General features: G+C 36.6%; 1 protein-coding gene across 2 annotated transcripts in view; it reads left to right on the top strand.

Moving 5' to 3' along the window:
- The window catches only part of LOC121738849 (adenylate cyclase type 6-like), a 151,486-nt gene that overhangs the window by 40,210 nt on the left and 87,211 nt on the right, over positions 1 to 24,065 (top strand). For both annotated transcript variants that reach the window (XM_042131104.1, XM_042131105.1), the window contains exon 3: positions 21,460 to 21,556. In XM_042131104.1, the coding sequence (XP_041987038.1) occupies positions 21,460 to 21,556 (97 nt within the window). The remainder of the gene's footprint in view (positions 1 to 21,459; positions 21,557 to 24,065) is intronic.

Below are 24,065 nucleotides of genomic sequence, written 5' to 3' on the forward strand. Positions count from 1 at the left end.
CTGAGCAAAAACACGATATCTTAAAATTTTCGCGATGGAAGAAATCACAAAGATGCATCAAATTTTCACGAATTTTTCATTTATTGCCATAACCGTGCATTGAACTAAGTTAATATTAAATTTTAGCACGTTGTATAAAATTCTATTATTTAGAAACCAACCTAGCGGATTTTTAAAATGTTGAATATTTATCGAGTTATTGAGAAAAAACCAATTTGGCGATGAATCCGCGTCGTCCCATTTCACATGGCATAATATGAAAGACGGGTGTGAATGTGAAGAGCGAAGGACGATGTTTAATTTTTTAGGTTAGTAGCCCTCTTAAGTCAGTAATCAGTACACTTTCTCGGTATCAAACTTTAAATATTTCAACTTTTAGTGACTTTTTAGCGCTGGTGTTATTGTATTTGATAGGAACCTAGTATGGTAGGAAGTTATTGCAATAAAACGATTTTTGTAACAATACTTTTTTCAAAAATTACCTTACTAGGTTTTGAAATGGAGCAGCCGTATGGTATAATGGTATTGACTATTATAGGAAACAATTAACTGAGCAGCTATAACTAAGCCTAACTAAAGCATTGTATTCAGAATCAATTCAAATATTACCTTCGCTCCGCTAAGACACGAGAGAGCGGAGGAAGCGTTTAGACTAGAATTTAGAATCTATTTCAGTTCTAATTTTAATCAAAACTTACTTTTTTTTTTTTTTAATATGAGTTATCTAAGTTACTGCAAGTGATGCTCTAGGCCAGCGGTAGGCAACAGGCGGACCGCGGTCCGTTTGGTCGAATCTCGGACCGCGAAATATTGTACTAATGTATTTTATACCAAGATTACCAAGTATCAATTAATACATAGATAAGGTATATGTATACCTTTCATTATTAAAATAATATTTTTAAGCTACATAGGACAAGTGTGTTGTTTTTGAACCTCGTTAAAATTTTCCCACAGTATCCGGACCCAACCTAAAATTACTTGCTGACACCTGCTCTAGGCTCATAAGTCATAGCCCAATCTAAAAGTTTGACAATGCAGGCATATTAAGTTCACAAAATTATTTTATCATAATATTCTTATATCTGCAGACTGTACCTTTTGGAGTTATCTAAACTCTACAGAGAAACGACACGTTATGAGACATTTTTTTCGCTTTTATATCATATCACTAAGTTGCGATTCTTTTACTTTCATTTATATTAATATAGTTTTTAAGTCCTAAGTATGAGTCGTAATGGCCTGAAATAAATATTATTTTATAATTTGGTCATTTGGCTGTGTAATGTCCTGTTGCTGACGCTCGTCTTGTGGCCACACATTTAACGCCTCGTGTATTATTAACAAAGACCTTCCAATAATACATATTGGCAAGACGTTGCGCTTCCCGAAATGAGCCATCAGACATATTGGCAACTGTCATCCATTCACCTCGTATTATTACAATAGATCATGCAATAGGATCTATTTGATGGTTATATTGATTCTCGATACAGCTTCAGGCAATTGTAACAATGTATAAGCATGATTCTGGTATTATGTCTAGATCAATACAAGATGGTCGTAGTCATTGAAGCAAAGCTTATTTGTCCATCTAATTCAGTATATAATTCTGGTTCAAACCTCTTCGTGATAAATATCAGTTAAAAGATAATTACAAAACTCAAATTCCACGGGTTAGTTCACATAGAAGAATTTAAACTGTCTTTTTAGGGTTCCATACCCAAAGGGTAAAAAAAGGTATGACTGCGACTTCGATGACGGTCCGTCTGTCTGTCTGTATCACAAAAACCGCTGTAGCCAGACTTCCGAAATTTTAACAGATTGTGTATTATCTGTTGCCACTTGCCGCTATAATAACAAAATGTACTAAAAAGTAAAAACAAAGCAAATTAAATCTCTAAGGGAGACTCCCATACAACAAACGTGATATTTTTTTGCTATTTAGTATTTTTTACTCGAGACTTGTACTTCTGTATATAATTCTGGTTCAAACCTCTTCGTGATAAATATCAGTTAAAAGATAATTACAAAGCTCAAATTCTACGGGTTAGTTCACATAGAATAATTTAAACTGTCTTTTTAGGGAGCCGTACCCAAAGGGTAAAAAAGGGACCCTATGACTGCGACGTCGATGACGGTCCGTCTGTCTGTCTGTATCACAAAAACCGCTGTAGCTAAACTTCCGAAATTTTAACAGATTGTGTATTATCTGTTGCCACTTGCCGCTATAATAACAAAATGTACTAAAAAGTAAAAACAAAGCAAATTAAATCTCTAAGGGAGACTCCCATACAACAAACGTGATATTTTTGCTATTTAGTATTTTTTACTCGAGACTTGTACTAATATTATGGTTTCTGTGCTCGAGAGCAATAGGTAATGTCAACAGGTAGACACTTAACCTATCAACCCCCATAAGGACACTGCACCGGCGACCGCGACAACAATAGAATAACAATAGATTTCCAAGAATCCGCGATCGAAGGATTAAAATATTTACTAAATCTTTAATTATATTCTTACTTTAATATTTAATAATAAACATTAAATAAATATTTAAGGAAGGCTCTCTCCAAAAACACATTTATTTTACCTTCACTCTATAGCGATACTGAACCCTTCGTGCGCGAATCCAACTCGCACCTTGCCGATTTTTTTTACTAAAGAAGAATGTCCTCCGCGGTGTTGAGCTGCCTGAATATAAAAATGCATCACACCGCCTTGGCACCTTGCAATGTGAACTGATCATTACTTGTTCCAAAAGTAGTGCTTACAAATCAATAAAATCAATGGTAGATTCTTTTATTTTACATATACGGGACCCTGGAACGAGTTGTAAATATCCCAAAAGGTAGGTCCCTAAGTAAATAGAGACCCTTGCAATCAACTCAGGGAGCCGCCAACTCAAACACCAATCATGCCATTTCATCCAATTAACCACCTCAAATGTCTAAACTTTGAAGGGCATTTATGATTTTTGATATTAAATTACTTATTATATTAATAATATCTGACAACAATTTTTAATAATAAAACGTCTAGCCATGGCCGGCAGGGGGGTACCAGGGGGTGCCCTTGCACCCCTTGGGAATCTCGGGATCAACAGGAATTATAAAAAGCATTTTGTAACCCTATTACCATGCCGTACAACGATAGTTCGTAATGTTTTGGAACTAAATGTTTTATGTTGACGTAAATAGACAGTCACTGTTGTTCGTAAAAAGTGAAAAGAAAAGAACAGAAAGAAAACTAAAATCTGCACCCCTTGGAAATTATTTCTGCCGGCGCCCATGCTTTTAGCTTAATTATTTAGCTAGAAGTTTTAATAATTATTTGGATTACAGCTTCTTAAAACAAAATGTTGTTACAGTTAAAGATCCTTAAACACATCTGCACCTTATCGCCTATCTTTTATCAGAGAAAACAGCACAGTAGTGACCCCGTCAAAACAAGTTTAATCTGCCTACTTAAAACTAAGCTATTATAATGTTACGGAACATGGTATACGGACACGTAGTGCCATCTAGCGACAAACCAGCAAAACTTACCGAGGGAACACAGGCAACATAAATCCCCTACTCAATACTAGATGGCGTTAGGTGCGCTAGTACATACTCGAATAGACTGTGCTCGAACTTTCTAGAAGTGTCTTGTTTACGTGTTTACCGGTTTATTTTGTTTATGTGTTTACGTGTTTAGTTGTTTATGTTTATTGTGGTACATGCTCGAGCCTCCTAGAAAGTTCCCACGGTTGTTTACTTGTTTACGTGAATCGGGAACTTTCTGGAATTCGTCTCGCCATATAAAAAGCCGCAGGCAGGCCCGGCAGTTCAGTTCGATCTGAGCGATCTTCGAGGCGACAACAAGTGATCAATAGTGAGTGAACCAGTGAAACCTGCGACTTGGCTACGACCTAGGACAGTGATAGTGCTTAGTGATTGGACCTAGTGATTAGTGTTTGGACTTAGTGCTAAGTGTTGTGACCTAGTGTTTAGTGCAGTGTTAATTAAGTCTTCAAGAGAGTCACCAGGTATTTCTCTCCAAATCCTCGAACCCTTGCACGTAACAATAATATTGCTAAATGATTTGAAGAGGGAATCTTATACTATAATGAGACAATCTCATATACTTAACAATTTTTTTTATATATATTTTAATCGGATTTCAAGTGCAAGTGATAAAGTTTTTTTTTTAATTAAGTATAAATTTTAGGACAGAAAAACGATCTAGCGTTATCCCTGCGAAACCGCCCATTTTTATGTCTTTTTAAATCCGAGAGAAGCTCGGTCTCTCAGGCACTGTTATATTAGCAAATGATATACGTTTTTCATGAAACAGGCTTAGCTTATTTATCGTATCCCAGTTGGGAGATAAATTCGGTTGGAAACCTAAAGCGGTCAGGATTTGCATATGTAACAGCCGCGCCGATGTTAAAAGTACAAACATTCAGGGACCAATTTACCTTTATAATCTCCACCAGTCATTTCAACATTTGTTATAAGTAACCTATGAAACATTTATTGCTTTTATAAAGTATTCTAAGCACTACGTTTTGATTAAAATATTATATTAGGTTGGGGAAAAAGTTTCTTCGCATTTTATATAAAAATTCAAAAGGTTTTTCTTTTTTTATATCTAAAGTTTATTTACAATTAACTAAAGTATATAGGCGCCATTATGTACGATAACTTTTTGCCATCTTGTTGGTAGGGACATGATCCCATTGCTATAAAAATTTTCGGGCTTCTGATGAAAAAACTGCGATAAGTGGTTTTGGCAGTCCTCTTGTGATGTCAACCTGACACTGCCTAAGGAATTCTGCAGCAACCGAAACAGGTAGAAATCTGAAGGTCAGGACAATACGGCGGATGCATTAACACCTTCGAGCCAAACTCCCGTAATTTTTGCTGAGTGGCTAAAGATGTGTGAGGTCTAGCGTTATCGTGGTGAAAAACCACACCCCTTCTGTTGAGTAATTCCGGCCGCTTTCCCTCAACTTCTTGCTTTAATCTCATCTCAGTTCGATGGTCCTGCCTGGCGGAAATAGCTCATAATGAATAATGCCCTTCCAATCTCACCACACACACAGCATCCCTTGTTGCGAGCTAACCCGGGTTTCGCCACAGTCTGTGAAGCCTGACCGGCCTTTGACCACAATCTTTTTCGCACGTTCTTGTCGTACGTGATGCACTTTTCATCACCAGTTATCAGCTTCTTCAAAAATGGTTCGGTTTCATTACGTCGTAATAAAGAATCACAAATGAGTACACGGTTCATTAGGTTTATTTCAGTGAGCTCATGAGGCACCCAAATATCGAGCTTTTTTGTGTACCCAGCTTTTTTCAAATGCGCCAAAACCATTTTGTAGTCAATCTCCAGTTCTTCAGCTACATCTTAACTTACTATAATATGCCGATCTTGCTCCACTTTTTCTCGATACCGACTACGTTTAGTATGCCAAATCTTACAGCGCCTCTAGCGGTCACTTGCGGAACTAAAATCGCAATACTAAAAATTTACGTAGTCGGTATCGAGTATCGATAAAAACTATAGCTGTAAACTCATGGTAGAGCTATAGAAGCTCTAACCTACTACTCGACATAGTAGTTGTGACCTTAGACAGTAAAGAACTAAACCCCCAAATATAGCATACATATTTTAGTTCTGTACATCAAAGCGAGGCCCGGTTTTACCCTACATAGCAGCCTAATGAGTCATTGTTAATTGCATTTTGGAGCGCCCGCTTTTAGCACAAATTAGATGCGACTACATCACTCAGACGTGTCTACCAACTTAATTTATTCCGGGTGTAGAAATAATAGTTCAGTTTAATGAAGTGGTTGAATTGGTAACCGAGGAGGAAATACTTCAATTTGTGATGTGCGATTCAATCCTACAGTGATATATTTTATTTGTGACCGTAGTTTTTTTTTTTGTACAATTGAGGCCATTTATGGGCTTTTCGCCCTTATTTTTTGTTATTGTAATACCTAATATATGTTTTAGTCCCATAAAAGTTATGAACTGAGTTATGAATGCAGTCATATTCTTTAGATCATTTAGAACAAGACTGCATTAATATTTTTTTAAATGTAATTTAGTACACAAATGATTAACAGCGACCGAATATCATGGCAGAAATCTTAAAAATAATGACATTATTAACACAGTAAAATTATACTCAGCTCTATAATACTTGAGATAAAACTGGCTCGATATTGGGACAAGCTGTACGAATTTTGCGTGATAAGGATTGTTTTGCTACTTCGTTAAATGAAATTACGGTAATGTGTGCTTGCGCTCCATTCAGTCTTGAAGGAGATGGTCTAAGCTGTATATTAACTAAATCAATATAATTATTGATAATTGAATTTCCACAAGGAATCCTCGCACGTTTGATTGAACGTCTTTGTAACATTAGCCCGGTTTCCGATACAGTTGAGTATTCGACGCATTCACTTGTCTGTACCAATCAATTCGTGATACCTATTCACTCGGTTTTCGATGATGGACAGCAAGCATCAACCTCAATTTATCCTTCCGAATGCATCGCCCCTGGGATTTCAGGTGGGTCGTTCGCTGTTTCATACCATACATGTTTCATACCACGGTATGAAACAGCGAGGACTGTTTTTGAATTGCCCGATTCATCCGGTGGTTCGAAACAGCGAAGACCTATTATTATGAATTAGTCAATTCGGACCGCAGTGTAGATGATTGTATTATTACACACTCCTTTGAGTTCAGCTCAAAATAATTGAGAAATCAAAAAAAAAAAAAAATTATTAAGACCAAACTAAACTGGCACCGTCTTTAATTTTTGGCTCCTTAAATCAATAATAATTATTATAGATGTTTCTATGTTATTGGAGAAAGTCCAAATACAACTGAAATCACAAAATTTAACGATTACTTTGTTAATATGTGGCTGCAAATTAACATATTATTATCAAAATTTGTGCAGCCGTTGGGTTGCCAATTAAAAAAAAAAAAAGATCATTAATGGACGGTGCTTCCAGTCAAAGAAAAGGTAGGGCTAACCTAACCCAACGGCTGCACATTCTATACGTTTGGTACTCTAAGTTGGGTTAAAATATTTTCAGCTTATTATCTCGATATTGCAACATTTAATTGCTATTTTCTAACATTAGATTATAATTGAAATGATCTTACATGTTGTACAACACAGAATAATCAATCAAAAATACCTCTGTAAAAAAAGGGATTCTAATTTTGCCAACAGAGGAGAGTTGTGTGTTTAGTATACAAAAAACACATTTGACAACTTGACGCTCCGCTTCGCAGTCGCCTGGTCGCGTAGGTTTGGCCTTAGCTTAAATCACTCTCCTCTGTTGGCAAAATTAGAATCCCTTTTTTTACAGAGGTATTTTTGATTGATTATTCTGTGTTGTGATTATCATGTTATTCTATGGGTAATTCATGATGAATACTGACAATGAACTTTAATTTCTTAGCTTTAGTCATCGATATCGCTACAGCCAAATTATTAAGGCGTCGCCTTAATCGGGCAATTCAAAAACAGTCCTGTTGCTGCTGTTTCATACCGCGGTATGAAACATGTGTGGTATGAACAGCGAACGACCCTCGCTTCGAACGAACGAATTTCAGATATAATCAACTTACCTGATGGCCGACCACTCGGTTAAAATCAAGTGTCATCTCGCGCTCCAGAAACGTTGACGTGATGGAATCACCAAAAACGATATTGATTAAATTTGCGGATATATGCAACGAATGTGGACGTCAGATATTAATTTGGTTTTAGGGTCAATACTCAATTCAGACTTCAACCCGACGAGTAGATTACCGAATTGACAGACTTCAATTGCGTGAGACGTCATATAAGTATGTCCATTCAATACAAATTAAGGGCCAATTCAGACCGCAACGCGACGCGTAGATGCATTTCTAAATTTATATGGATTTGACAGATTCATAAGATGTCTCACGCTCACGAAATCTATCAAATCATCATGCATATCAAGCATGCGAGAAGCATGCGCCAGCAAAGCTGTGGTCAAGCATGCACGTTTGGTAGGCGCCTTAGTTACCTGTCAATTTTAATACAACGTGTACGTTGTCGTTGGCATGATTTTGACTTGCGCAACAAAAGGTTTTGCAGCGCTTTCGATAGATATCACGCCGAACACGACCAGTATTGTTAGTCTGTAGCCATGATCTGACGGCTAGGCTTGACGACGAACGTAAATTACGTAAATGCGCCATCTTCCGATGATTCAACTTGTCTGACAGTACAAAGAAGCAGGCAAAAGTTTACAGAATCAGTCCAGTGGAGAAGAAATGAAAAGTTCCGCAACAAATACCGTGACACGAACATTTTATACATATTAGATTCTCTATTATCTAGATCATTGATTCTCAAAGTGGTCCAGGTGGACCCTCAGGGGTCCACGGAAGCCCGACAGGGGTCTACGCTTGCGTGGAAAAAAAATGGGGGTCCACAAGTCGTTAACGGGGGTCTATAAAAATGTATTTCATGACCCGCCTTGTCTTCTCCTATTGAATTTAGGCAGCCAATGCAATAAGAACCTCAGAGATTGTTTTTGTAAGAACTTGCATATATTCCATATTCAGAAAGAGTGTGTCAAGACTCGCCGATGCCGCGCTGCCCGCCCGCCTTGTTATCTCTATAAGCCTTGCTAGCTACGCGGGAACTACGTGCTAGAACTGAAAGCTATATCGTGGAAACGTGCCACTTTTCTGAATAATTACTCAAGTGACGTACTCAATAGACGAGCCATTCAATAATATTTTTCTTTGTAATCTTGACGCGTGTTTTTAAAAATAGCCTAACTTGGCGCTTTTGTAGAATAATCACTATTATCATTGACGTGTTCAAAACTTCATGTTACGTACCATTGGTTTGCCATCTCTGGCATAGGAGGTTAATTTATTGAAAAGCACAGCGACTATTATTAAAATAATAGCAAGTTTCATGGATGAGTTTGGGGGGGGGGGGGGTCCAGGGAGTCCGCAGTATGCACCAAGACCTTAAAAGTGGGCCACGACACAAAGGAGTTTGGGAACCTCTGATCTAGATCCTTAAGAAAGCTTTTCCTTAACCACGTAAGCGTATCGTAGATAATAAAGATCGAACGAAGTTTGTACGGAACGGCAATGTCTCAACCCTCAATCTTCCGTCTCGTGAAAAATATGTTCATTGCTTTAGGTTGTATTAAAAGGTTTAGTGTTACGTCATAAGGAACTAGAATGTTAAGTATTTGGCCGGTAATTAAAAGTGACGTTATGTTCTTGTATTTTCCCCTAAGTAATTTTATGTTTTCAATATTACTAGAGATCGCCCAATGGTCGAAATTCGACCTTACTTGCAACGACATTAAGACTACTACCTATATTTTGTAAAAAAATATTGACTATATCATATTTTTTTCAACTTTTCAACTAGTATCTAAGATTCTATAAAAAAAAAAACTATAATCCATTTTCAATTTGTCACCTTGTTGTCAACAGACTTCAACCATAAAAAAGAGAGTATAATTCGTAAGTATAGGCTTGTCACTCAAAAATCTGTCATTTTTCCTAGTGTGTGTGTTGTAGTGTGTGTAATGTTTTATTTGTTAAAAAAATGTATGATAAAAGCATAATTTCAAAATAATATTAGCTCGAAGCACTCCTTCACCATATAAACTATAACTCTGCAAAATTTCATTCACCTGCGTTTCCTCATTTTTCGTCAAAAAGGATACAAAGTTTTTGGCTCACGTATTAATATATAGATATATAGGTTGGGGAAATAGTACATAACGCACCTAGGCTAGGGCAGGAAAATAAGAAATGTCTCAAATCACGTCATGTAATAATTGTTGGTCGAGGCGAAGCCGAGGTCAACAAACATATTATTGTGATCTGATTTTTCTTATTTATTGCCCATGATGCGTATACTATTTTTCTCATCGACGGAGGCGGAAAACGGCAACATCGGTAAGCGCAGCGGTAAGAAAGTTGACGTTTTCCGCCCGGAGGTGAGAAAGTCTTTTCGCATTATAGTATTCATATAAAGCTTGTCATAAAATCTCTTGGGATATACCAATTGAATCAGGCTGATTTTGGTATCATTAAAAAGTTTTTATTCAACAGAAGACAATTCCAAATTCAAATTAGGTAAATGTGAGATTTTCATTTGTTTTTCTTATTGGTTAAATGAGTGATTTTAATTAATTGTAAATGAAGAAATTCGATACACTTTTTTATCACAAAAAAGGTAAAAATGCAACACAAGCCGCGAAAAAGTGATGTTTATCACAGTATCTGTTAAAGAGGATATAAACTACGTAACGTATCTGTGAGAGTAGCGCAAATTTGAAATTTGGTTTAAGCGTTTTCAATCCGGAAATTTTGATTTCAAAGATGCATGTCGCTCACCAGAGCGACACGCATCTTTGAAATCAAAATTTCAACATTTCCGTAACAGTGTGACCAGACACCAGTCTGGTCACCCTGTTACGGACAAAACTGATGCCATTTTTGAAAAAGTGGAGCAAGATCGGCATATTAGTAGTTACGATGTAGCTGAAGAACTGGGGATTGACCACAAAACGGTTTTGGCGCATTTGAAAAAAGCTGGGTACACAAAAAAGCTCGATATTTTGGTGCCTCATGAGCTTATTGAAAGAAACCTAATAAAGCGTGTACTCATTTGTGATTCTTTATTACGACGTAACCATTTTTGAAGAAGCTGATAACTGGTGATGATAAGTGGATCACGTACGACAAGAACGTGCGAAAAAGATCGTGGTCAAAGGCCGGTCAGCCCGGGTTAACTCGCAACAAGGTGATGCTGTGTGTGTGGTGGGCTTGGAAGGGCATTATTCATTATGAGCTGTTACCGCCAGGCAGGATTCTGAACTGTACTACGAACACCTGATGAGATTAAAGCAAGAAGTTGAGAGAAAGCGGCCGGAATTAATCAACAGAAGAGGTGTGGTTTTTTACTATGATAACGCTAGACCTCACACAATATGTTTAGCCACTCAGCAAAAATTACGGGAGTTTCGCTGAGAGGTGCATCCGCCGTATAGTCCTGACCTTGCACCTTCAGATTTCCACCTATTTCGGTCGCTGCAGAATTCCTTAGGCAGTATCAGGTTGACATCACAAGAGGACTGCCAAAACCACTTATCGCAGATTTTTCATCAGAAGCCCGAAAATTTTTATAGCAATGGGATCATGTCTCTTCCAACAAGATGGCAAAAAGTTATCGAACAAAATGGCACCTATATACTTTAGTCAATTGTTAATAAACTTTATAAAAAACCTTTTGAATTTTTATATTATAAAATGCGAAGAAACTTTTTCCCCAACCTAATAATTATAGTACATACTGAAGATTTTTGCAGGACGGTTGGACTGTCCTTATGTTAATCACTGTGGAGCTGTGTCCCATGGATTAACAAAATTGTTCATAACTTCATAATACACAGCTGTTAGCTTCTATTTTGTTAAATTAAATCATAATTTGTAATTTTTTAAAATACTAACATTAGCTTCAATTGGGCCAAATACAGTTTGAAAATAAAAAAATATTATTAATATTAAAGTACAAATTAAGCTTTAGACGTTTTGAAGTTTTGTTTTTTTTTTCAAATTAATTCAATAAAGATAAGATGTATGGAGTCTGGTCCAAATTTCCACCGCTAACGCTAAATAGTAAAATTATCTACTAAATACTGAATCATTATAACCAGGCCGCAGTCAAAAATACCCTGTCAGTGAAAAGTTGAAAATGGCTGAATGAAAAGTCATGTTTTTTACCATTTTGTATGAAAAATATTGTAGATGTAATAAAAATGTATTGAGTTTGTTGCAAATGTCCAACCAATAACACTTACGTAATGGTCTGCTAAATATGAAATCATTATAACTGGATCGCAACCAAAATTATCCTGTAAGTAAAAAGTTATGACGGAATGAAAAAGTTTTCTACCGTTTTATTCCATAAAATAGTGTTAATATGATCCATTGCACTTTTTAACTACTCAATCTATGTTATGTCATGCCGTTTGGCATTTCCTATTGGGTTTTCACTGAAATATATGAATATCAATATCAATATTTTCGCTCTGAAAAATATTTTTTCATATGGTTATAACTTTTTACTGACAGCTTATTTTTAATTTGTCTCATAATGAAAGTTACTCTATATTTAATGGACAATAAGTCAATATGGGTCTCGTTAGTGGTGGAAATTTGGACCACTTCACTTCATTCTCCTTTCGGCAACGTATCCAATTTCCGCAGAACATAGAGAAGCCATTGAAGTTACGTAAGTATTTTTGCACATTAGCGTTGGATGTATAATATTCGGGACGCGCGTTTCTAAAAAAACAAGGGATAAACTTTGCTCTCATTTTTGTTTTGCGCTTTTTTGGATATTTCATAAAATTTCTCCACATTATAGAACATAACCAGCCTTTGTTGAGGTCTTAAATTATTTCTACATTCACCGCAAATTGCACGGAAGGGTGTGGAGAAACAAGAAAATTTTCACGAAACATGCCACATTTCTTGTGTATTTAGATGTTAATTTACAAGTTTTTGCTTCTCTACGACCTTCCGACAATTTTTGAGCAAGAAAAACATTTTTGTATTCACAAACAGCTTGGACCCCTTGGAATTACGCCGAGATGTATCTACACTCTGCATCCTCTATACGGGGGTATCACGGGGAGTGCTCTGAGGAATTGTTCGGAATCATACCACCTGCTTCGCCGCACCTTAACTTTTCGCCATCGTCCCGAAAAATATACCATCCTCATCATCTTGATGAGTGGCAGACTTCCATCGTGCATTTCTCGCGGTAACTTTCTGCCGCGCACTGTGAAACTCTGGAACAAACTGTCACCGGCAGTATTTCCGGATCTATACGACCTGCAAACCTTCAAGAAAAGAGCGTATTCCCTCTTAAAAGGCTGGCAATGCACCTGCAGCTCTTCTGATGTTGCGAGTGTCCATGGGCGACGGTAGTTGCTTTCCATCAGGCGACCCGTTTGCTCGTTTGCCCCCTTATTTCATAAAAATAAAAAGATCGCCCAATAGTCAAAATTCGACCTCAAATAAAAAATTAAATTATAAGTTTCAAATTTAGTCCATTAAAATGTTACAATTTTAGGACCGAATATTGCATTTATTAGAGGACGCAATTTTATTTTTGGGATATGACGTGTCAATAGAAGCTTAACCTCAAGTTTGTGGGGTCGCCACCCTTGTCCCCCGGCCACCATCTTGAAAAAAGAGGGTGACAACACTATTTTCGCTAAGTATATCCCGGAGACTACACGTCTTAGAAAAAATTTGTAAAATCATAATTTGTTGCAAATTGTTTTGCCTACAAAATATATGTTTATATAACTTTTCACCCTAAATTAAAAAAAGTAAAAGTCATAAGCAAAAAAGTGAGATTTTTTTTAAGTTTTCTTATTACTTTTTAACTTTGTTTAAGACTCAATTCACACCGGAACGGCAGAGGCGAGGCGAGCAGTTTCAGTGTCATATGATTTTAAACTTTATCTTCATTATTGTAATACGTAGTATCGCTTGAGAAATCGCCGCCGCCGGCGGCCGCAAGAGGCCACGAGCGGCCACGAGCGGCCACGAGCGTCCACGGGCGGCCGTAGATTTCTCAAGCGATACTACGTATTACAATAATGAAGATAAAGTTTAAAATCATATGACACTGAAACTGCTCGCCTCGCCTCTGCCATTCCGGTTTGAATTGAGTCTTATACATTTTACAAAAAAATTACCTCAGGCCAACCTTGTAGATGATCTTTTGAGAAAAATATCCCCCAATCCCACCCGATCTCATGAAATTAATTTTCTGCAGATGCAAAGGAAACTGTGGAAGCATGTGTGGCTGCAGAAAAGCTGGCCTAAAACGTTCTACAGTATGCCTACTATTCTGTAGAGTGTAGACATTTCAAGCCTGCTTTTCTGCGGCCACAGTCGACAGCAAGGGTCACCAATTAGTTTCGATCGGGGTCTATTTTAAGAAATAAAATGACCTTCACGGTCCTTACTGTATAAAAAATAAACAATGTAATTACGGAAATTACAAAAGTATTTATTTACATAGAAAATAGAAAATTTCAGCAAAATCAGTTCGGCGGTTTGGGCGCGAAGAGGTAACAGACAGACAGACACACTTTCGCATTTTTAATATTAGTATAAGTAGATTATTATGCGCATTTCTGAAAGAAAGAAGAAAGGATAAACAGAGAAAATATAATGTAACGGCGTAAAAGTAGACCATTATAGCTATACAAATAGGTATTAACCAATGAGATATTTAAGTTTAAATTATTTTTATTATAGCCGTGATAACGGCAAGGGACTTTTTAAAATTGGAATGAATGTAATATAAATGCCTGAACTTCAGGACCAAAAAATTTAGGACCGTACTAAGACATTATGTAAAATTGAAAACAAGATGAGGTTTTTAAGAAATGATGATGTAGCATCATATTTTGTACTATAGTACACTGTTATTTGTTCTATAGATAGGTACCACATAATACGTAACATTTTATTATAATATTTCTTTTTGTTTACTTATAATATACTTAGATAACGTTTTTTAGGGTTCCGTAGTCAACAAAGAACCCTTATAGTTTCGGTCTGTCCGTCCGTCCGGCCATCTGTCTGTCCGCGGTTTTGCTCAGAGACTAAAGGACCTACAAAGCTGTTTCGGCATGAATGCACATATTAATGATGCCGACAAAATCGTATATAAAATCATAAAAAAATATTTGTTTTATGGTACTTTCCCTACTCATCAAGCGAGGTGTCATTGAATTATTATTATTATTATTATTATCAGCCTACAGTGTCCCACTGCTGGGCAAAGGCCTCCCCTCTCTCTTTCCAAAGTTCACGATCCTGTGAAGTTGTTGGCCACTCTTTATCAAACGCATCTAGTTCGTCGCGCCACCTTTTCTTGGGTCGGCCTCTGTTACGCCGTCATTGAATAGGTTTTAAAAAAAATATTACGAATATTCATAGATCATTTTCCGATTTAGTGGAAAAAATCGTTAGAGTCCAGTGTCTCCCCCTTTTACCATCTTAACGGTTGCTTCTGGAAATGTGAAAAAATTCACGGGAGCAGGAAATATGCTGAATTTAAAAGAAAAACTATTTCGGCTAAGAAGACTTCATAAGGTATGGAGTAATAGTCGATCAACTAAAAAAAATGTATTCAGTGAAGGGTGAAGTATAAAGGTACAAGTTGGAAGCCGGCTACATGAAGCGACGGCAGACGACGTGTCGTCGCGACTCGTGACACTACTGATTTCTTTGTATTTCTATGAAATACCTTCCGCAGCTAGCGACACGAAGCTAGCGACCTTTTTAGGGTTCCGTAGCCAAATGGCAAAAAACGGAACCCTTATAGATTCGTCATGTCTGTCTGTCTGTCTGTCTGTCCGTCCGTATGTCACAGCCACTTTCCTCCGAAACTATAAGAGCTATACTATTGAAAATTGGTAAGTATATGTAGTCTGTAAACCGCATTAATATTTTGATACAAAAATGGAAAAATTATTAAAAATTTTAGGGGTCCCCATAGGTACAACTGGAACAAAAAAAAATTTTTTCATCTAACCTATACGTGTGGGGTATTTATGGATAAGTCTTCAAAAATCATATTGATGTTTCTCGTGTCATTTTTTTCTAACCTGAATAGTTTGCGAGAGAGACTCTTCCAAAGTGGTAAAATGTGTGTTCCTCCCCCTCTAACTTCTAAAGTAGGGGCATGATAAGTCTAAAAATAATATATGATGTATATCTTATCTTATATCTTCAAATGAGCAATTCTTGTATATAAATATATAATTGGAATCTCGGAATCGGCTCCAACGATTTTTATGAAATTTAGTATATAGGGGGTTTCGGGGGCGATAAATCGATCTAGCTAGGAATCATTCTTAGAAAATGTCATTTTATTCGTGTTTTATCGAACACCGAGCCAAGCTCGGTCAAATAGCTAGTTATATCTTTAAACGAGCAATTCTTGTATATATATATATATATATATATATATATATATATATATATATATATATATATATATATATATATATATATATATATATATATATATATATATATATATATATATATATATATATATATATATATATATATATATATATATATATATATATAGATGGCGATAAATCGATCTAGCTAGGAATCATTTTCAGAAAATGTCTTTTTATTCGTGTTTTATCGATAATCGATAAACTGAAAAATATGACTCTTCCTGACATCTATTGGCGAATAATAATACTATTTTGTTAGCAACTAATTGTTTTAACAACCAGCAGCTGGCGTTATTAAGTAACACGAAGTCAATGAGTGTTTGCTATACCGAGCAAAGCTCGGTCATCCAGGTACTTACTATAAAAACTACCAACGAAAATTGGTTTGAACGATATCTAGCAAGTACTTTTTTTTATACGTCATAAATGGTAAACCTTAAACCAATAAAAATTTTTTTTTTTTTATCTAACCTCTACGTGTGGGATATCTATGGATAGGTCTTTAAAAATCATATTGAAGTTTCTTCTATAATGTTTTTGTAACCTGAATAGTTTGCGAGACCCCCTCTAACTTCTAAAGTATGATAAGTCTAAAAATAATATATGATGTACATTACTATAAAAACTACCAACGAAAATTGGTTTGAACGAGATCTAGCAAGTAGTGTTTTTTATACGTCATAAATGGTAAACCTTAAATTAATTTTCGTTAAATCAACTGAAATATAAAAATAAATCAAAAACCTTTTAATTTCATTAAAATAAACCTTCTTACTGCTGCGGAACCCTTCATGGGCGAGTCCAACTCGCACTTGGCCGCTTTTTTATATATTATTTTCTTTATTTTCTTTATTAGGAACAATAAACAGTTACATGTTAAAACTTAGTTATTACAATTACCTATGGTTTAGATTTCTATTACCATTTGGTAAACACATAACCCACACCATTGTTCGCATATTAAAAACGGAAAGCACAGCGTATATATGGATAAAAATATGTGACAGTAAATGTTTTTATATAAATTAGTAATTGGACTTAATGCTATTTTCTATTACTTTCATTAAGGGGGCGACTAACCCTAAATTGTCGAATAATATCCATAAATCTAAATTATTTTTCCCAGGATCAGACAGCGAAAACATGATATCTTAAAATTTTATATATTTCATATATTGCCATAACGGTGCATTAAACTGAGTAATTATACATTTTATTACATTGCATAAAATTCTATCATTGAGAATCAGACCTAGCTGATTTAAAAAATGTTGTATATTTATCGAGTTATTGAGAAAAAAGTAAAAAACTAATTTCGCGATGAATCCGCGTCGTCCTTTTTCACCTGGCATATGAAAGACGGGCGTGAGTGTGAAGAGAGAAGGAAGGGATTAAGGTTTGATTTTTTGCGTTAGTCACCCTCTTCATATGCTAATTTTGATGTCACAGTATACTATTTGTTATTGCTTTGCTATTTGCTAAAAACGCGGCATCGTGAATTATCAGTTCGCGCCGCACCGCTCGCGTCGAGTATTTTATCACATCGAGTGAAAAATAGCAATTCTCCGCAATGGTTAACAGCGCGGACGTGAATTTATTATCATAATTGCAGACTATATTGCTGCGCAGGATAATATTAGCAATCGTATTTTTAGCAAGTACGATTAATTTTATTATTTTTAATGGGCATTTAACAATTAATTATAATTGCCAATGCTATTTTTACCAACACCAATATAATAGGGGGCGACTAACCCTAAAACGTCGATCTTATAATTCATTTTTATACTTGAAAATAAGCCCCGAATTGTTTCATTTTCTAAAACTAGATACTACACTATATTTCCGAGAATTCGATCTGAGCAAAAACGCGATATCTTAAAATTTTCTCGATAGAAAAAAATCACAAAGATGCATCTAATTTTCACGAATTTTTTATTTATTGCCATAACCGTGCATTGAACTAAGTTAATATTTTAACACTTTGTATAAAATTCTATCATTGGGAGATCGACCTAGCGGATTTTTAAAATGTTGTATATTTATCGAGTTATTGAGAAAAAACTAATTTGGCGATGAATTCGCGTCGTTCTTTTTCACCTGGCATATGAAAGACGGGCGTGAGTGTGAAGAGAGAAGGACGATGTTTGATTTTTGGGGTTAGGTTGTTATTAGTGTAAAACACGTTATAAAAGCAATCTTTGTATAAATGTACATTCATTGACCATACAAAAATTATCAAAAACTAGCGGTACTACGGAACCGTATATTGCACGTGGCCCGACACGCACTTGGCCGGTTTTACTTTTATGTGGAGTTTTTCTTGTAAGTTAATTTTATATGCACTATGTAATGTATTGAAATACAAATATGGCTACCATCCAAACTTACGTACGCAGTGCGCACGTACATTTTTGCACTTGGCCGTTTAGTTGACTGAACAAACCGCCAACGTAAACCATTCTAGTTTTCTTTCAAAATGTATCAAACGTTCTGCAGTCATAAACTACAAAGCTTCTGAGCTCCGATACATAAATCAGAGGACTCTAAAAACTGTGACGTAATCTCTGATCCCAAAGCTTTGAACTACCTACGCGTCAGTGCCGCGCGGGACGCGGGACGCGATACGGGAGCGTCTGCAACGCGAAACTGGGCGTGCACACCTGCGCGACTCCGGTGCGAACCGTCTTTCATTTGTCAATGAACAGTAACTGGAGACGCGCGACTTTAAATCTTGTGCAAATTATGCTAAATTGTTTTGGTAATGTAATCCTCATACTTAACATCAGAGTCGGTTGGGAGGTACTAAGCTTCCTTTTGATTTGGAAGGTGCAGAGGAATAAAGCACGTCCACAATGGTCTAGTCCATAGACTTATAATATGTCGTAGTCTAGTCGAATTAATTTAAATATCATGACACAATCTATCTAATGTCAACAAATCAAATAATCATAAACTAAAGAGTTGTAGTAGAGTTGAACAAAATAATATAAAAAAAGGTTTTAAAAAGAAGTCAAGTTATGTACACTTCAAAACACGATTGACATCTTGACGTTCACGTTCCGCTTTGCCGACGCGAACATCCCGCGTTGCGGTCGCGCAGGTGTGCACAGCGCCACAAGATTAGCTCGCGCCAGCGTCGCACCCGCGAGCGTCGCTCCCGCTAGCGTCTACTGCGCGCTTTTCCTTTTCGTAGTCGCTATGGTCGCGTAGGTTTGGCCTAAGCCTAAGGTTGCCAGGCTTAAAAGAATTAAGGTGATCGCTCATTTAGCAGCACGCACGCACCGAACGCGCAGCATTTTAGAATAGGCATGATGACTATTTTTTTTCTTGATGGTAATTAAAGGACCTTTTCGAAATATGAACATCGGTGACAGAATAACTGTGTTAGATAAAAGACTTTCCAAGATAGAACGATCTCATAAACTCGGTACTCTTGGTACTCGATTATGACGTCACCGTAGAGTAGCTTAATGTAGGCATCGCTACCGCGACTTTGTTAGATAGGCGATAGTTACATTAATTATTGCGTATATAAAAGTGTTTTCATAACAAAAGTTGCTTTAAATTACATACGTTATCGAATGGTATACAAATATTAGGACATTTATAAAAAAAATACTCTACTATCCAACTTTGAATGCGCATAACAGAGATTATTTTTCCGACCCAAATATCGACCAATAGAATTGCACCATTCGACGTCACGTGGTACAACCTACATGGTATTATACTGATTATTTTTCCGACCCAAATATCGACCAATAGAATTGCACCATTCGACGTCACGTGGTACAACCTACATGGTATTATACTGATAATTTTTTGAAAATTTTCTCTGGTAGTTGCTATATATAAAAAACAAATTCTAATTCTATTGGCCGACATTTGGGACGGAAAAATAATCCCCCGAATACCACACGAGCTTCAAAATTATCTGGCATTTCCCTCAAGGTTCCCTGCAAACAAATAAAGTCGTCAAGTTTTTCAGGAAAAATCACTCGTTTGCAACGAACCTATCGGGAAATACCCGATAATTTTGAAGCTCTTGTGGTATTATAAGTGAAAATGCATAAGCTGTAAAGCTGAAATTTCACAAGTGCTTATTTTTTACTCTTTGATTTGCAAATATTTGTCAACACCCCCATTCATTGTATGAAATGATGTGAAACCTCGGCCAACGCATATTCGTCCGCACCGTACGCACCGCATTTTGTGCACTATAGCCTCTGAAATAATTATTAAAATCGATAGCCTATGATCCTTCACGTGGTCTAATTCTTATCTGTGCCAAATAACATAAAAATTGCACCAGTAGTTCGCGAGATAAGCCCTTTCAAATAATTTCCCCCGTTTTTCCCACATTCTCCTATTAGTCTTAGCGTCATCAAATATAGCCTATAGCCTTCCTCAATAAATGGGCTATCTAATTTTTCAAATCGGACCAGTAGTTCCTGAGATTAGCGCGTTCAAGTTAGCCCTTTCAAATAATTTTCCCCGTTTTTCCACATTTTCCCCTATTTCTTCGCTCCTATTTCATATTATTAATCTTAGCGTGATAAAATATAGCCTATATCCTTCCTCGATAAATGGGCTATCTAACACTGAAAGATTCATCAAAATCCGGTACGTAGTTTTAAAGATTAAAGGGAACAAAGGGACATGAGGGAAAAAAGCTACTTTGTTCTATAATATGTATAGATTGTATAGAAAATGACAAGTTTTTGACAGGGTTTCAAACACCCCTACCGCCATCGGTTGAGCCGTTTTGAAGGAGTTCGCGCACAAACACTGTGACACGAGAATTTTATATATTAGATAGAGATAAAGGTATTTAAAATGGTGAGCTTCATCATAATTTCAGGCCACACGGAAACGTATATCGATGGTGACAATCATGGTTATTCATCTACCTCAACGTGGAAAAAAAAACGCTTACGTTTACGTAACATTGAAACAAAATAATAATATATTGAACGCAATTTACATTCGCGGGTTTTTTGCGTGTACAAAAACTAAAAAGTACGATTTCAAATGTTTGTTTTAATCAGTCAAACAACGTTGTTTTTTCCAGTTTCAAACAAATTGTTTCAAAAGCGTATTTATAGTCATGAATTTTATTTCGGTCACACCACTCGTTGGTTTGTACAAAATTAATTTCGTGACTTTAAATACATTTTTTTAGTAATCTACCAGTCAATATAATCAAGTGTCAACCCTGCCACTTCTACAGTGAACCCTATACAGGGGACCCATACGCGGTACGCCCTCTAAAGTACACACACTGTTACCCCCTGTATATTTTTCTCGTACACTCAACAAAACTTAACAAAAATAATTAATACAATATTTTTTTTAGGTGGAGGCTGAAGGAACGGGGCCGTCGACGTCGGCGTCGCTTCCTCTGTGCCCGGCCGGAAAACCTGATAACGAAATAATACCCCTGATTGAAGGAGGTAAGTAACGATTCACCACAAGCAGCCATGGCTAGGCCAGGTTTAATTCTAGATGACGCTCGCAGCGTTTTGTAATATTTTTCGGTACTACAAAGGTATTTTGAAAACACTGAAAAGAATTTACAGTCTCGTTATTCTGAAATTTAATTTTCAGCAAAAAATTTAGCAAACTCGGTTCAGCGGCGTGAAGAGGTAAGAGACAGACAGATACACTTTCGCATTTATACAAATATTAGTATGGAAGAATAACATTCACTTGATCAAATAACACGTCTGCCATCCTATGTATCAATGTCTCCGACAGTACATATTACAGTAAGGGTGATACGTTTTGATATTCAAGAGGTAAAAAGTTCATTAATATCAGCATGTTTTCCATTACCAGTCGAAAGCATGTAGTTATACGAGCAATAAGCATACTTGGTACTGCATGTCACGTCCGCGCAGCCAATATTAAAATACCAGCGACGACTTTTCTACAAAAAATATATTTCTACTGTGATTCATTTATTTAAAGTCTTTTATAAGTCTATTTAGTTTACAAGAACAATAGCCTCTTTCCAATTAAGGTATGTACGCAGCGGCATATTACGTTTTTTGGAGTTACCAGTACTTTGATAGTAAAATTCTGCGTCCCTAACTATTTTGGTTCTGGTTGCCTTGCAATAATGAAATCACTAGGCACCACCGGAGTCAAACCACAAACTTTTTTCGGAATGTCAGAGTCAAACAACATACTTTTACGAAAACTCGGAATTAAAAACAAACTTTTTAACGAAAAGTCGGAATCGGCTAACTTTTTTACGTACAACGTTACTCAAAAGAGGATATAATATGGGATATTTGTATATAACTAGCATGGAGTAATTACCAAGTCAAATATCACCTTTGCGTTTTCACCACATGCCAATATATGAGTGTACCTTGCATCACGATCCTTTGATTCCAGACTAAGCTCCAAAACTTAATCTAAATCGGAATTATTCAGTGAGTTGGGAATCCAGATAAATTGGAAATTGGCAGACTTGGTGGTTTCTGTTGCTTTGAGTTAATATTTTAGATCAATATTTGGCATCGGTGCTAATCAACGTTATTTCAACATCAGTCTGTAACTTGAATGATGTTCCTAGTTATTACCTTAGGGTCAATCCACAATAACGTCTTGACATAAACAGAAAAAGCGTGACTACGCTTGAAATTTCAATTTTGTATTGCTATCATGCATCTTTGCGTCTCATTTTTTTCAGTGCGAAATAAAATTATTAATATAATGTTATAGCTTTTCTTCAGTATTGGTATCAGTAAAGAGAATTAAAAACAATATTATTCTCATTTTAGAATTTGTCATATTCCTCTTCTCTCTCTTCAAAAATACTTAGTACATAAAGGTATACCTGCGACCAATGGAGGGGAGGCGTCCGCATAGAAGGAAAAAAGTTAAATAATCTCCGATATGCTGATGACACTACTCTCTTGGCTGCAAATGAAGTCGAGATGCAAGAACTTTTGGAGAGAATGGAGCAAATCAGCAATACCCTAGGCCTCTCTATTAACAAAAGGAAAACCAAAATAATGATCATAGATAGAGGAAACTCACTACCATTGACTGGCGCTCTAAAACTAGAAGTGGTTAGCGAATTCGTATACCTTGGGTCCACTATCACGAACAACGGCTCCTGTGAACCAGACATACGTAGGAGAATCGGGATGGCTAAGAGTGCCATGTCTCAAATGCATAAAACCTGGCGTGACAGGAAGATTTCGCTAATAACCAAGACGAAACTTGTGCACACGCTCATATTCTCCATCTTTCTTTATGGATCTGAGACATGGACTCTGAAGTCTGCAGACCGCAGACGTATCGACGCCTTCGAGATGTGGTGCTGGAGAAAAATGCTCCGAATTCCATGGACTGCATTCAGAACCAACGCATCCATTCTGGCTCAACTAAATATAAAAACAAGGCTCTCTACCATCTGCCTCAAACGCATTTTAGAATATTTCGGACACATAGCCAGAAAAAAAGGAGACAATCTTAAAAAACTGATGGTAACTGGCAAGATTGAGGGAAAAATACCACGAGGTCGCAGTCCCATGCGTTGGTCCGATCAAATCCGCACCACACTTGAGTCCACCGTCTACGACGCTCTTCGAGTGGCCGAGGATAGGAACAGCTGGCGTAAGACCATTAGAAGGAAGGTCATGGAAGGGGGAGGTCACGACCCTCAGACATGAGGAACACGACTGGAGGAGGAAAGGTATACCTACCTACCTAATTTACTGACTATGGCAAATTGCATTGTATAGCAAAACAGAGTGTTCCAGGTATGTTCTGTGAACGAAAGCATAATTTTAAGTGATTTAAATAGCGCTCAAGTTCCTAGCAAGTTGTATAACAATTATTGCATTCATAATGTTAGAGTTGAAATGAAAACTGAACACAATGGGGGCTTCAGAATAGAGAGTTCTACTAAGTTTTGTTTCTCATACAGTGAAAGTAATATTTTAA

The sequence above is a fragment of the Aricia agestis genome, chromosome Z, assembly GCF_905147365.1.
Source record: "Aricia agestis chromosome Z, ilAriAges1.1, whole genome shotgun sequence".
NCBI lineage: Eukaryota > Metazoa > Arthropoda > Insecta > Lepidoptera > Lycaenidae > Aricia > Aricia agestis.